This window comes from Carcharhinus amblyrhynchos, chromosome 9 (assembly GCF_965287045.1).
Source record: "Carcharhinus amblyrhynchos chromosome 9, sCarAmb.v2.hapA, whole genome shotgun sequence".
NCBI lineage: Eukaryota > Metazoa > Chordata > Chondrichthyes > Carcharhiniformes > Carcharhinidae > Carcharhinus > Carcharhinus amblyrhynchos.
The window spans coordinates 108,560,301-108,574,587 of NC_137332.1; the positions used below are offsets into that span (position 1 = coordinate 108,560,301).

At 46.7% G+C, this 14,287-nt stretch overlaps 1 protein-coding gene across 2 annotated transcripts in view; it reads right to left on the reverse strand.

Annotated features, from left to right (window-relative positions):
- Positions 1-5,359: 5,359 nt before the first annotated feature.
- The window catches only part of LOC145348174 (uncharacterized), a 44,928-nt gene continuing 36,000 nt past the window's right edge, over positions 5,360-14,287 (reverse strand). For both annotated transcript variants that reach the window (XM_080196367.1, XM_080196366.1), the window contains 3 exons: positions 12,820-12,899; positions 8,024-8,113; positions 5,360-6,610 (listed from right to left, as the gene is read on the reverse strand). In XM_080196367.1, coding sequence (XP_080052493.1) covers positions 8,051-8,113; positions 12,820-12,899 — 143 coding nt within the window. In that variant the 3' untranslated portion in view covers positions 5,360-6,610; positions 8,024-8,050. The remainder of the gene's footprint in view (positions 6,611-8,023; positions 8,114-12,819; positions 12,900-14,287) is intronic.

Below are 14,287 nucleotides of genomic sequence, written 5' to 3' on the forward strand. Positions count from 1 at the left end.
TTCACTCCAGGGGTGATATCTCTTCACTCCAGGGGTGATGAAGGTCACTGAGATAGTCAGGACATTGGTAATTAAGTTGGCAGAAGATTGATCGCAGCTGGCCTGAACTGGACATGTGAAATAGTTTTAGATAAGACAGAGGGGAGAACTAATCAAGTAAGAAGATTGAATAAACACTATCATTTGTACTCTTGCGATAACAAGAAACATGGTTAGAAGGGGAGTAGAGGGGACGGAAACATGGGAATATGAGCCAATAGGGGAATGACAACTCACGAATAGGACAGGGACCACCAGTTAGGGGAGAACAACACATTGCAAAGCCATTTCAATGCTTGCAAAAAAGGTATAAAAACCGATGTAAGGTGTGCCTATTTTTTGGACACCCGGTCTTGCAAGAACGTTAAATAAAATATCTTGCTCCTTCGGAACTTGACTCGACTAAATTGTTTGACTGTGAGCTGCGTTTCTCACATAGAGGACACAGCCTCAAGATAAGAGGGGGGTGCAGTTTGGATCAGAGTTGAGGAGGAAAATTTTCACTCAAAGGGTGGTGAATCTCTGGAATTCTCTGCCCGTTGAAGTGGTGGAGGCTGCCTCGCTAAATATATTTAAGTTACAGGTAGATAGGTTTTTGATAGACAAGGGAATTAAGGCTTATGGAGAGAAAGCGGGAAAGTGGAACTGATCCACTTCAGATCAGCCATGATCTTATTGAATGGTTGGGCACGCTCAAAGGGCTAGATGGCCTACTCCTGTTCCTATTTCTTATGTTCTTATGTTCTTAAGGCGATTAGAACTGGACACAGTACTCCAAATGTGGTCAAACTAACGTTCTATACAACTGCAACATTAGACGACAGCTTCTATACTCTATACCCCTCCTTATAAAGGCAAGCATACCACAGGCCTTCTTCGCCACTGTAGCGAAACAGGCCATCTAAAATGGCGTTTTGTGAAGCACTCTGGGACAACTGGGCAAGAAACTAAACCGACAGGCTGCAGTTTAAAGACAGACAAACAGGCTGCAACCCTGATGAGTGAATACACAGGATATGGGCCATCTCTAGGATGAAAGAGACTTTCTGGTCACACTGGGTTGTGTGCCAGACGTAAAGGCACCATGAATCCTTTTTTAGGAGGAAGGTATGTGACCTATGTGCCTACAACACCGACAGGCATGGCCGCCGGGGACACACCCAGAGATCGGTGTACTCAAAGGAAATTCAGGAAGCTGAATCTCTGTTAGGGGAGAATTGAAATCCCTCTGGATTTTCTAACTCACAATGACTACTAGTTTCAGGGTGGGCTGCTGACATATTTGTGGCATCTATAAGGTGCAGAGTACGGTGGCACAGTGGTTAGCACTGCTGTCTCAGAGTGCCAGGGACCCGAGTTCAATTCCCGACTTGGGTCCTCCCAAAGATGTGCAAGTTAAGTGGATTTGCCAGGATAAATTGTTCCTTAATGGTGAACCATGTATATGTAAGGTGGATTAGCCATGGTAAATTGCTCCTTAGTGTCCAATGATGTACAGGCTCGGTGGATTAGCCATGGTAAATTGCCATGACACAGTGGTTAGCAATGCTGCCTTGGAGGGCCAGGGGCCCGGGTTCAATTTCCGGCTTAGGTCACTGTCTGTGCAGAGTCTGTAGGTTCTCATCATGTCTGCATGGTTTCCTGCGGGTGCTCTGGTTTCCTCCCACATAGCAAAAGACATGCTAGTTAGGTGCATTGGCCATGCTAAGTTCTCCCTCAGTGTACCCAAACAGGCACTGGAGTGTGGCCACCAGGGTACTTTCACAGTAACTTCCTTGCAGTGTTAATGTAAGTCTACTTGTGACGTTAATAAATGAACTTTAAAAAAAATTGTGCTCGACCTCAGTTTAGTCATTAAGTTGTATTTACCTCCTGGTTTCATTTTGGATATTGTAAATTATTTGACATTTTTCATTTTGCACGGGAAAGTTTACTTTGTGCTTTTTAAAACCACAAAATTCTGAGTCTTTATTTCCTTCGTAAATAATTGTCAGGCTGGCACGGTGGCACAGAGTTTAACACTGCTGGGAACCAGGGTCCCAGGTTCGATTCCTGGTTTGGGTCACTGGCTGTGTGGAGTTTGCACATTCTCCCCATGTCTGTGTGGGTTTCCTCTAGCGTTCCAGTTTCCTCTCACCATCCAAAGAAGTGTGGGTTCGGTGGATTGGCCATGAGAAATTACCCCTTAGTGTCAGAAAGGCTGGCTAGGGTTAATGTATGGGATAGGGCCCGGGTGGGACAGTGGTCAGTGCAGACCCGATGGGCCGAAAGGCCTCCTTCTGCACTGCAGGGTTCTATGATTTTAAAATTCCCAAACTCCATATACATTTAAACAGAAAGGTTGCTGGCCCCAAACTGGATCATAATCAGACTAGGGGGTCTGGTTGTGGATCAGTACACTTTTTTGTCATTGACTTGTTTACATAGCAGTTATCATGTAAAATGGTTAAACGATATACAGGAACACACCGAACTGTACAAATACATTTAATGACGGTACAAGCCATGCTAAATAATGTTCCACTTCACTTCTCCATTATATCAATGTTTTCCCTACCTATTCATAGGATGTGGGTGTTGCTAGTTGGGCCAGCATTTGTTGCTCACCTCTGATTGCCCTTAAACTGAGCAACTTGTTTTGAGAGTCGATCACCTTGCTGTGGATCTGAAAATACATGCTTTCCTTCATTGAATCATACAGTGCAGAAGAGACTCTTCGGCCCATCGAGACTGCACTGACATGCGAGAAACACTTTACCTCCCACTTAGTCCCATCTACCAGAACTTGGCCCCGTAGACTTGAATGTTATGACGTGCCAAGTGTTCAACCAAGTACTTTTTAAAGGATGTGAGACATCCCGCCTCCACTACCCTCCCAGGCAGCGCAATCCAGACCCTCACCACCCTCTGGGTAAAAAGGCTTTTCCTCACATTTCCCCCCCTAAACCTCCTGCCCCTCACCTTGCACCTCTCATGACTGACCCTTCAACTACAGGGGAACAGCTGCTCCTTATCCATTCTGTCCATCTCTCTCTCATAATCTTGTACACCTCGGTCAGGTCGCCCCATCAGTCTTCTCAGCTCCAATGAAAACAACTCAAGCCGACCCAACCTCTCTTCATAATTTAAATGGTCCATCCCAGGTCGCATGCTGATAAGTCTCCTCTGCACCTCCTCCAGTGCGATCGCATCCTTCCTATAATGTGGCGACCAGAATTGCACACAGTACTCTCGCTATGGCCTCACCAAAGTTCTACACAATTCCAGCATGCTTTTATAATCTATGCCCCATTGATAAAGGCAAGTGTCCCATATGCCTTTTTCACCATCCTCCTAACACGCCATTCTGCCTCCCCTAAAGGACATCAGTGAACCAGAAAGGTTTTTCCAACAATGGTTTCTTAGAAACCATAGAATCCCTACAGTGCAGAAGGAGGCCATTCGGCCCATCGAGTCTGCAACAACAACAATCCCACTCAGGTCCTACCCCTGTAATTCTACATATTTATCCCGCTAATCCCTCTAACCTACACATCCAGAGACACTAATGGGCAACTTAGTATGGCCAATCAACCTAACTTGCACATCTTTGGCGTGTGGGAGGAAACCTAGAGGAAACCCACACAGACACAGGCAGAACATGCAACCTCCACACAGACAGTGACCCACGCCAGGAATTGAACCTGGGTCCCTGCAGCTCTGAGGCAGCAGTGCTAATCAGGCCACCCCACTTGACTTTCAATTCCAAATTCTTTTAAAATTTAAATTCAGATTTGATTGTTGAATTGGATTTGAACCCAGATTACTGCCCCGGGACACTAGGGGCAGTCTTTTATGGCCTCACTTGTCCCCAAACTGTAAAACCCTGCCCAAGGTCAACAAATCTTTCCATGGTGTGCCCCTCACCCTCTCCGATTCCCGTGGCAGGCGGGAACGGTAAAATTCCCGCCTAGGTTATTAATCCAGTACTACTCCACTCCGGATCACTTTACTGTATTTAAAAGCTTGTTAACCCTGATCCAAAGTAATGCAGGCTGGATTTTTCAATAGCTTACAGCTGGAGGGGACACAGTGAAAGTCTTACCACATTGCTGTTTCATTCTTTTTATTGTTAAAGAAATGTTTAATAAATAAAGTTTGTACCTTAACCCTGTTCCTGGATTTTCAGGTTGCCAGGTTAACACTAATATCCTTGATAAATTCGAGTCCAAAGCATTGGAGTTCCAGTTGATTGACAAGACTAATTTGAACTTATTTGGCAATGGTGCTGGAAAGATATTTGTCTGGCTGGCCCCTGTACTGAACATTGAGTAAACAAACTGGCTGTTCAAAGCAGTTATTTTTTGTCAACAGGACCGCACAGTGACACAGTGTTTAGCACTGCTGCCTCACAGCGCCAGAGACCCGGGTTCGATTCCAGCCTGGGGTCACTGTCTGTGTGGAGTTTGCACATTCTGCCCGTGTCTGCGTGGGTTTCCTCCGGGTGCTCCGGTTTCCTCCCACAGCCCAAAGATGTGCGGGTTAGGTTGATTGGCTATGCTAAATTGACCCAAGTGTCGGGGGCATTAGCAAGGTAAATGTGTGGGATTAGGGGAACAGGGCCTGGGTGGGATTGGGGTTGGTACAGACTCAATGAGCCGAATGGCCTCCTTCTGTACTGTAGGGATTCTATAATCCTATGATTCATTCAGCCAGATAGGGGGATGTGAAATGAATCTGGCCACCAGCTGAAATTTAACAGGGTGTGCACACTTAATCCGCAACATCCTTCCATCCCTGTAGGTTGCTGCATGTGAGGTAAATCCTTCTGGGGTGATGGGAAACCTTCATTTCATATGGGTGGCACAGCGGTTAGCACTGCTGCCTCAGAGCACCAGGGATCCGGGTTCAATTCCCAGCTTGGGTCACTGTCTGTGCAGAGTCTGTACTTTCTCCCCGTGTCTGCATGGGTTTCCTCCGGGTGCTCCAGTTTCCTCTCACAGTCTGCAAGATGTGCTGGTTAGGTGCATTGTCCATGCTAAATTCTCCCTCAGTGTACCCGAACAGGCGCCGGAGTGTGGCGACTAGGGGATTTTCACTGCAGTGCAGTGTTTCACTTCATTGCAGTGTTAATGCAAGCCTGCTTGTGACCTAATAAAGATATAAGTTTTATAAACTTTTACATTGCTCCTTCGAGTCCAAAGGTTTATTTATTTATTTTCTTAGTAGGCTTGCATTAACACTATAATTAAGTTACTGTGAAAATCCCCTAGCTGCCACACTCCGGCACCTGTTCGGGTACACTGAGGGAGAATTTAGTATGGCCAATGCATCTAACCAGCATGTCTTTTGGACTGTGGAAGAAAACCAGAGCACCCAGAAGAAACCCATGCAGACATGAGAACATGCAAACTCCGTAGAGACAACAGCCCAAGCCGGGAATCGAACCCAGGTTCCTGATACTGTGGGACAGCAGTGGTAACCACTGTGTGGATGTTAGGTAGATTGGCCATGCTAAATTACGCCTTAGTATCCAAAGATGTGCAGGTTAGGTGGATTCCACACTGTATGTGCGCGGGGTCATGGGGATAGGGCAGAGAAGAGGGCCTGGGTGGGATGCTCTTTCAGAGATTCGGTGCAAGCTCAGTGGGCCAGGTGGCCTCTTCCTGCATTGTAGGGATTGGATACTACTGTGTATCTCTCTTGCCCAAGCCAGCGACGTGATCTCTTTGGATGTGCGGGCCATGTCTGGCAAATTTGCCTTCGAGAGAACTGGCACTTAATGTTGCAGAATGGGCAAAACCAGGAATTTAACAAAGGAATGGTTGTGGATGTATCAGTAAAAACCAGCTTATTTACACTGTTCACAGTATCTAAAGTGGGTTGGGGGAAAGGCACTTCTCCCCTCAAAGCTGCTGCCTACAGCACCTAGTACATGACTGCCAAATGTCAACTTCTCATAGTCCATGTCCATTCGATTAACCCTTCATAATACATCTCTCCCTGCAAGTATGCTACCTTCTCACAATGGTACAAAATGAGAAATTTGACTATTTGTTTAATGTCTACCTCCTCTTCAGACCATCACCGTGTTATGGACAGTGGAGGTGACATGAGGCTGCTGGTTTGTAGACGATTGGAGAATATGTTCCACTTGCACAGTAGCCTACAAGGAGTTCAGCTGAGAGAATCTGTAGCTTGGGGTTTGGCCCAATATTAGAGCACCAAGGCCAGTGGAGAATTAATCCGAATAAACCTCCACACAGTCAACAGTCAAAATCTTTTGGAAGAACCAGTGGCTGATAGTGCAAAGCGGGAGGGAATGGGCTTGACATAAAATGAAGTAGAAATGGCACAGAGGTACAAAAACATGAGAATAGTCTCCCTCGATTTGGGGCGATTCCTTCCTGAGGGTTTCTTCCCAGTGATAGCGCTCCCCGGATTTGGGATACTTCTGTCTGGCATTCACAGACCTGGATTTCGGAATGCTTCCTTTCTGATTGTTTCTTCCCAGAGATTCCAGGATTTGGGATGCTTTCCTTCTACTGTTAAGTGTTAGGTTTGATTTGATTCCTTCCCGAGGACAGAGGTTCTGCAGAAAAAAGGAAAAGAAGATTAGAAACGGGATTCCGCACGGTTTGCCAGCCCTCCGGTCGGGAAGTGAGTGAGAGGCCGGGGGAATCCCCTCTGGCGGTTCCAAACGGGACCATCTGATACATCCAATCAGCCTTGTCAACCAACCTTGTCCCCACCCCATTTGCCACTCCCCCAATATATCTCCAAACCCCATTTCACCACCCCCAATCCATCACACCACCTCCCTACCCTACCCCACCCATTACCCTACCCACACCCATCTCCCCAAAACCCCCCACCCGTCACCCCCGATCCCCACTCATTACCCCCACCCTCCACCCACCCACCCACCACCCTCACCTCCCCACCCATTATCCACCCCTACCCATCTCCCCCAACCCCCTCGCCCATCTCCACCAACCCCATCACCCCCACCCACTACTCATCACCCCCACCCATCTCCCCACTCCCCACCCATCACCCCACCCATCTTGCCACACCACCACCCATCTCCCCACACCCCACCCACCTCCCTACTCCCACCCATCACCCCACCATCATCCCATCTCCACAAACCCCCAACCATCTCCCCACCCCCCCACACATCTCCCCACATTCGATCCATCTCCCCAAACCTCCACCCATCATCCCACCCATCTCCCCACATCCCACCCATCTCCCCAGCCCCCACCCATCTTCCCAAACCCCTGTCCATCTCCCCACCCCACACTCATCTCCCCACCCTCCACTCATCTCCCCACCCCCCCCACTCATCACCCTATCCCCACCCACATCCATCGCCCCACCCTCACCTATTTCCCCAATCCCCACCCATCTCCCCAAACTCCCACCCATCTCCCCACTCTCCATCCATCTCCCCAACCCCACCCATCTCCCCGCCCCTCACCCACCTCCCCAACCTCCAACCCATCTCCCCAACCCCCACCCATCTCCCCAACTTCCACCCATCTCCCCAAACCCCCACCCATATTCCTATGCCCCATCGATCTCCCCACCCCCACCCATCTCCCCAGCCATCATCCCCCCTCCATCCATCACCCTACCCTATCTCACCACCCCCCTCTCCAACTCCCCAAACTCCCATCCTATCGCCCCACTCTATCTCATCAATCCCCACCCCATTCCCCAAACCCCACCCCATCTCCCCACCCTAGCTCATCAATCCCGCCCCATCTCCCCGCCCCATTTTCCCACCTCCATCATATTTTCCCTCCCATCTTCCCACCCCATGTCCCCACCTCCTAGTCCATCTCTCCGCCTGTCTCTCCACCCTCCACTCCATCTTCCCAACACCCCCATCCCAACTCCCCATCCCCCATCATATTTCCCCTCCCCCAGCTCCCCATTAACTACCCGAGTCCTCACCCCACCTCGAATCACCCCATGGAATTAGGAAGCCTAGTTTTACTTTTAGCAACAGAAGAATGTAGAATGATCAGATATCGTTTTGTGCGTCCGAAGTGACTGCTTCAGGTTCTTCAACCAGTAATATTCCTTCCTTCAAAAATCAAAAAAAAACATTATTAGTGAAATCTTTGAACAACCATCTTAATCTCTCTGAATAACGTAATGATGGAACGGGCTGGGGTTCACAAGGCACATCCTTCAGTGATAACCCCCAGAACTTGTATGGGTGAATCACTGATTGACGTCTCTGTAGAACTCATAGAATACGAGCTTCCCGGTGATTGACAATTACCTTCCCAGTTGAAGCTTGTATAGCGAATCCTGTATAAAGCAGGCCCATGAGTGGGTCCATTGCTGCATTATCCCAGTGGGGACTGGTTTGTATTCACCACAGGCTTGTGGTTTTATTTATTTTATTTTGTGCTATAAAGCACTGTTCCTTTACAGCTGACTCCTGGAGTTATCATCCCTTCCGATTAGAATTTTTGATTAGAATTCCGATTAGAATTCTGATTAGAATAAAAGATAGAGTGTGTGGGAATGACCCAAGGTACTGAGCCCTGCCCTGAATCCCAATTCCTTTCCCCAACCAACACAGGGGTCAATCATATCGGAATTTGGCAGCACCCACATATATTCACTTTCTCCTAAAAGTCCCACTCTTTCCAATGGTTCTCCTCACTTACTGCTGTTGGATAATGGTACTTTTGTTACAAATGTTCACCCATCATTTCTTTCCGATTGCACCGTTTGTGGTTTTTTTTTAAGAACGCTTTTTCGCTGAGACAAATGTGCCGCAGAAAAAGCAAATCAGAGATGGCCCCGAACTCTTAACCGACTAAGTTTAGAATCAAATTGTAGCAGCTGTTATTTCTCATGTTTAACACTGTCAGAAAATTGAATTGAATTTAATTGATTCATGATCATCATATTTAAAGTTTATTTTGTTAGGGTCAATCTGAAACAAGTCTTCGGAGGCAGAAATCCCTTTTCCAGAATCCCTTTATTTACAATTCCAACAGCAGTACACAGAGTGCAGTCAGTCAGCAGTTTACCTTCAGAAGGGCCAGAGGAACTGACACACCCAGTTAAATACAAGGATAGGACTCCCTGATTAGCCCATCAATTGACTCCTTATGAGGGAGTTCATATTCCAATAGGCCAACCTCAATGGCCTGATTGAAGCAGGCTTACATTAACACTGCAATGAAGTTACTGTGAAAATCCCCTAGTTGCCACACCCCAGTGCCTGTTTGGATAGATTTTAGCATGGCCAATGCACCTAGCCAGCACATCTTTCAGACTGTGGAAGGAAACTGGAGCACCTGGAGGAAACCCATGCAGACACGGGGAGAACGTGTAGAATCTGCACAGACCCAAGCCAGGAATCACGGCGCTGTGATGCAGCAACGCTAACCACTTGTGCCACAATGCAGCCCATATATTGGGATACGGTGAAAAGTATTGTTTTTTGCAAGCTATACAAACAAAAGATCTCATTCATAGAGTACATAGGCGAGAAGGAATGGAGAGAGTACAGAATATAGAGTGACAGTCATAGCTAGGGTGTAGAGAAAGAGCAGCTTAATATGTGATAGGACCATTCAAAGGTCTGATGGAAAAAGCTGTTCTTGAGTCAGTTGGTTCGTGCTTTCAGACTTTTGTATCCTTTTCCCAATGGCAGAAGGTAAAAGAGAGAATGTCCAGGATGTGTGGGGCCCTTAATTATGCTGGCTCTTTCTCCAAGGCAATGGGAAGTATAGACAGAGTCAATGGATAGGAGGCTGGTTTACATTTTGGACTGGGCTTCGTTCACAGCCCTTTGTGGTTTCTTGTGGTGCTGGTCAGAGCAGGAACCACACCAATCTGTGATACATCTGGAAAGGATGATTTCTGTGGTGCATCTGTAAAAATTGGTGAGAGTCGTAGTGGACGTGCCGAAAAAAGTGCAGAGGAAGGGAGGTGAAGATTGTGATGGCCGGCGGGATGGGTGGTGGCGAGGTGGGTGGCTTCTGATTGTCAACCTGATCAGGTGATGATGCACTCCTGCATCTGGATTTTTAAGGAAGAGAAGTTGTCAATGTTGATTACAGCACTGTGCAGGCAATGTCCAATTGGAACAGCTACTGTGGCATATTGTCTATGGGTATGAAGCACAGGATTTTAACCATAATGGAAAGGTAATGTTCATTGCAGATTCCCTCATGGTACTGTTTGTTAATATTCTACAATGAACAGCTCAACAGCAAGAACCGACATTTATACAGGACCTTTACATTAATAGGAATCATAGAATCCATACGATCCTACTGTACTGAAGGAGGCCATTCGGCCCATCGAGTCAGCACACTGACCACAATCCCAGCCAGGCCTTATCCTCATAACCCCATGCATTTACCCTAGCTAGTGTCCCTGACACTAAGGAGCAATTTAGCATGAGTAATCCACCTAACCCACACATCTTTGGAGTGTGCGAGGAAGCCAAAGCACCTGAAGGAAACCTGCGCAGACACGGGGAGAATGTGCAAACTCCACGGAGACAGTGATCTAAGCTGGAAATCAAACCCAGGTCCCTGGCACTGTGAGGCAGCAGTGCTAACCACTGTGCCACCATGCTGCCTTAAAGCACTTTAAAAGAGCATTATGAATTAAAATTAGTCACCAAGGCTAACGTTGTAGGCCAAAAGCTTTTTTTTCATTAATATGTGACACATGGGCATCGCTGACTGGAGAGCATCTATTGCCCATCCCTAGTTGCCCTTGAGAAGGTGGTGGTGAGCTGCCTTCTTGAATCGCTGTGGTTCACATTCTGTGGGTTTACCCACAAGGCCGTTAGGGAGGGAATTCCAGGATTTTGACCCAGCGACTTTGAAGGAATGGCGATACGTATTCCAAGTCAGGATGGTGGCTGGCTTGGAGGGAAACTTGCAGGTGGTGGTGTTCCCATTTTTTTGCTGCCCTTGTCCTTCTAGATGGAATTAGTTGTGGGTTTGGAAAGTGCTGCCTAAAGATCTTGCCCATAATCCAGTGCAGTATGGTGGCAATATGTTTAGCACTGCTGCCTCACAGCGCCAGGGAACCGGACAGGTGCTGGAGCATGGTGTCTAGAGGATTTTCACAGTATCTTCAGTGCTTGTTAACGTAAGCCTACTTGTGATTAATAAATAAACTTTAGTTCCCAAAGCCAGTTGAGAGTCAAGCTCTGAAGTCACATGTAGGCCAGACCCTGTAAGGATGGCAGATTTCCTTCCCTAAAGGACACTGGTGAGTCTTTGATAAGTTTTTCCAACAATAATTCCACAGACATCAGTAGATTCTTAATTCCAGATTTTTTAAAACTGAATTCAAATTCCACCGTCTGCCATGGCGGGATTCGAACCCAGATCGCCAAAACATGGTGTCAGACCTGCTGAGATTTCCAGCATCTTTTGTTTTTGTTTCAGATTCCACCATCCGTAATATTTTGCTTTTATCCCCGGAACATTAGCTGAAGTTCTGGGTTAATATTCTCATGATAATATCACCAGGCCATCACCTCCCCACCTGGTTGAAAAGTTAGAATTTTAAAGTTTATTTATTAGTGTCCCAAGTAGGCTTACATTAACACGGCAATGAAGTTACTGCAAAAATCCCCTAGTCGCCACATTTTGGCCCCTGTTCAGGTACACTGAGGGAGAATTTAGCATGATCAATCCATCTAATCAGCACGTCTTTTGGACTGTGGGAGGAAACCGCAGCACCCAGAGGAAACCCATGCAGACACAGGGAGAACATGAAGTCGCCACACAGACAGTAACCCAAGATGGGAATCAAACTTGGGTGCCTGGAGCTATAAGGCAGCAGTGCTAACTATTGTGCCACTGTGCCGCCCTTAAAGAACGGCTTAACGGAGGAGGGAGAAGTGGATTGATGGGAGAGGTGGGAGGCATTGTGAGGCTGCACCTGGAGTATCATGCACAGTTTTGGACCCCTTATTTCAGGAAAGATGTAATGGCACTGGAGGCAGTTCAGAGGAGGTTCACTCGATTGATTCCAGAGATGAGGGGTTTGTTGTATGAAGACAGAGTTTAGGCCTATACTCTCCGGAATTTAGAAGAGTGAGAGGAGATAAAATTGAGTTATACAAGATGATAAAAGGTATGGAAAAAGTAGGCATGGAGAGGATGGGTATTAAAGGACGAGATATCATAGTCTTAAGATAAGGGGTAGCAAATTTAAAACAGAGCTGAGGAGAAACTACTTCTCCCAAAGGGTTGTGAACCTATGGAATTCGCCACCTTGAAGTGCGGAGGATGCTGGGACCGTGAGTAAATTTAAGGAGGAGTTAGACAGATTTTTATATGGCAGTGGGCTATGGGAGAAGGCAGGAAAATGGGGATGAGGAGAGCATATCGGACATGATTAAATGGCGCAGTGGACCCAATGGGCTGAATGGTCTAATTCTACTCCTATATCTTATGAACTTATAAAGGGTGGAGGTCCCAGACATCTTAGGCCCAGGCAACTTAAGGTATGACCATCAATTGTGGTACCATTAAAATCAGGTATGTACAGAATTAGAGGAGAACAGATATCTCAGAGGGGTGTGGGAGTGAACGAGAGTACAGAGGTAAGACAGTGCAAGACCATGGAGGGATTGGACACCAAGAAGGAGAACTGTAAAACTGAGGTGTTGCTTAACTGGGAGCAAGTCTGTATTAGTGAGCAAAGGCAGGTAGGTGAACAAGACTTGATGAGAGTCAAGATACAGGAAATATATTATGGGATGACCTTAAATCTTTTCATCCCAATACTTACACATATCTGAGGTTGTTCAGGATCTTCATTCTGATTTTCCGGTGGCGATTCTCTCTGCCGTCCTTTTCTCTGTTTTCTGTCTGTTGACGTGACACAAAATTAGTCATAATGATCTGCAAAGGAGCTGAACATTTCCACAATGTTTCAAGTGCTTTGTTTAAGTGTAGCCAGATGGATTTTCCTGCTCCTGTTAAATTGCATGGGATTAGAGGAACTTCAGGCAGACAGGGACACATGCGCTTGGAACAGGAGAATCACTCCAGTCACCTGTTTAAAACGTCATTGAGCTGAAACATTGAGTTATATGAACCAGGGCAGGACTTACTCAGTTAATGGGAGAATTATAGAATGAAGGGATCCAGGGGTATTGGTTCATAGCTCCTTGAAAGTGGAGCCACAGGTGGACAGAATGGTAAAAGAAGGCATGCAGCATGCTTGGTTTCATTGGTCAGAACATTGAATACAGAAATTGGGACGTCTTGTTGAAGTTGTACAAAACATTGGTAAGGCCACACTTAGAAAACTGTGTGCAATTCTGGTCACCCTATTATAGAAAGGATATTATTAAACTAGAAAGAGTGCAGAAAATATTTACTAGGATGCTAACCAGAACTTGATGGTTTGAGTTATAAGGAAAGGCTGGATAGATGGGACTTTTTCTCTGGGGTGTACAAGGCTGAGGGGTGATCTTAGAGGTCTATAAAATAATAAGGGGCATAGATCAGCTAGATAGTCAAAAGCTTTTCCCAAAAGTAGGGGAGTCTAAAACCAGAGGGCATAGGTTTAAGATTAGAAGGGAGAGATACAAAAGGGTCCAGAGGGGCAATATTTTCACGCAGAGGGTGGTGAGTGTCTGGATCAAGCTGCCAGAGGTAGTAGTAGAGGCGGGTACAATTTTGTTTTTTAAAAAGTGTTTTGACAGTTGCATGGGTAAGATGGGCATAGAGGGATATGGGCCAATTGCGAGCAATTGGGACTAGCTTAGGGGTTTAAACAAAAAGGGCAGCATGGACAAGTTGGGCCGAAGGGCCTGCTTCCATGTTGTAAACCTCTATGACTCTGTACTTTACTGGTGCAGTCCAGCATGGGCTGCATGGTGGCTTAGTGGATAGTGCTGCTACTTCACAGTGCCAGAGACCAGGGTTTGATTCCCAGCTTGAGTCACTCTCTGTGTGGGGCTTGTATGTTTTCCCCATGTCTGTGTGGGCTTCCCCTGGGTGCTCCATTTTCTTCCCATACTCCAAAGATGTATGGGTTAGGTAAATTGGCCATGCTAATTTCCCTCTCAGTATACCGAAACAGGCACCAGAGAATGGCGACTAGGGGATTTTCACATTAATTTCACTGCAGTGTTAGTGGAAGCCTACTTGTGACTAATAAATAAACTTTTAAAAAAGCCACTGTGGTTGCAATAGAGGGACAAGCTCTTCCCACTGGCAGTTGGATTCAAGGTAGCATGGTGCCTTCT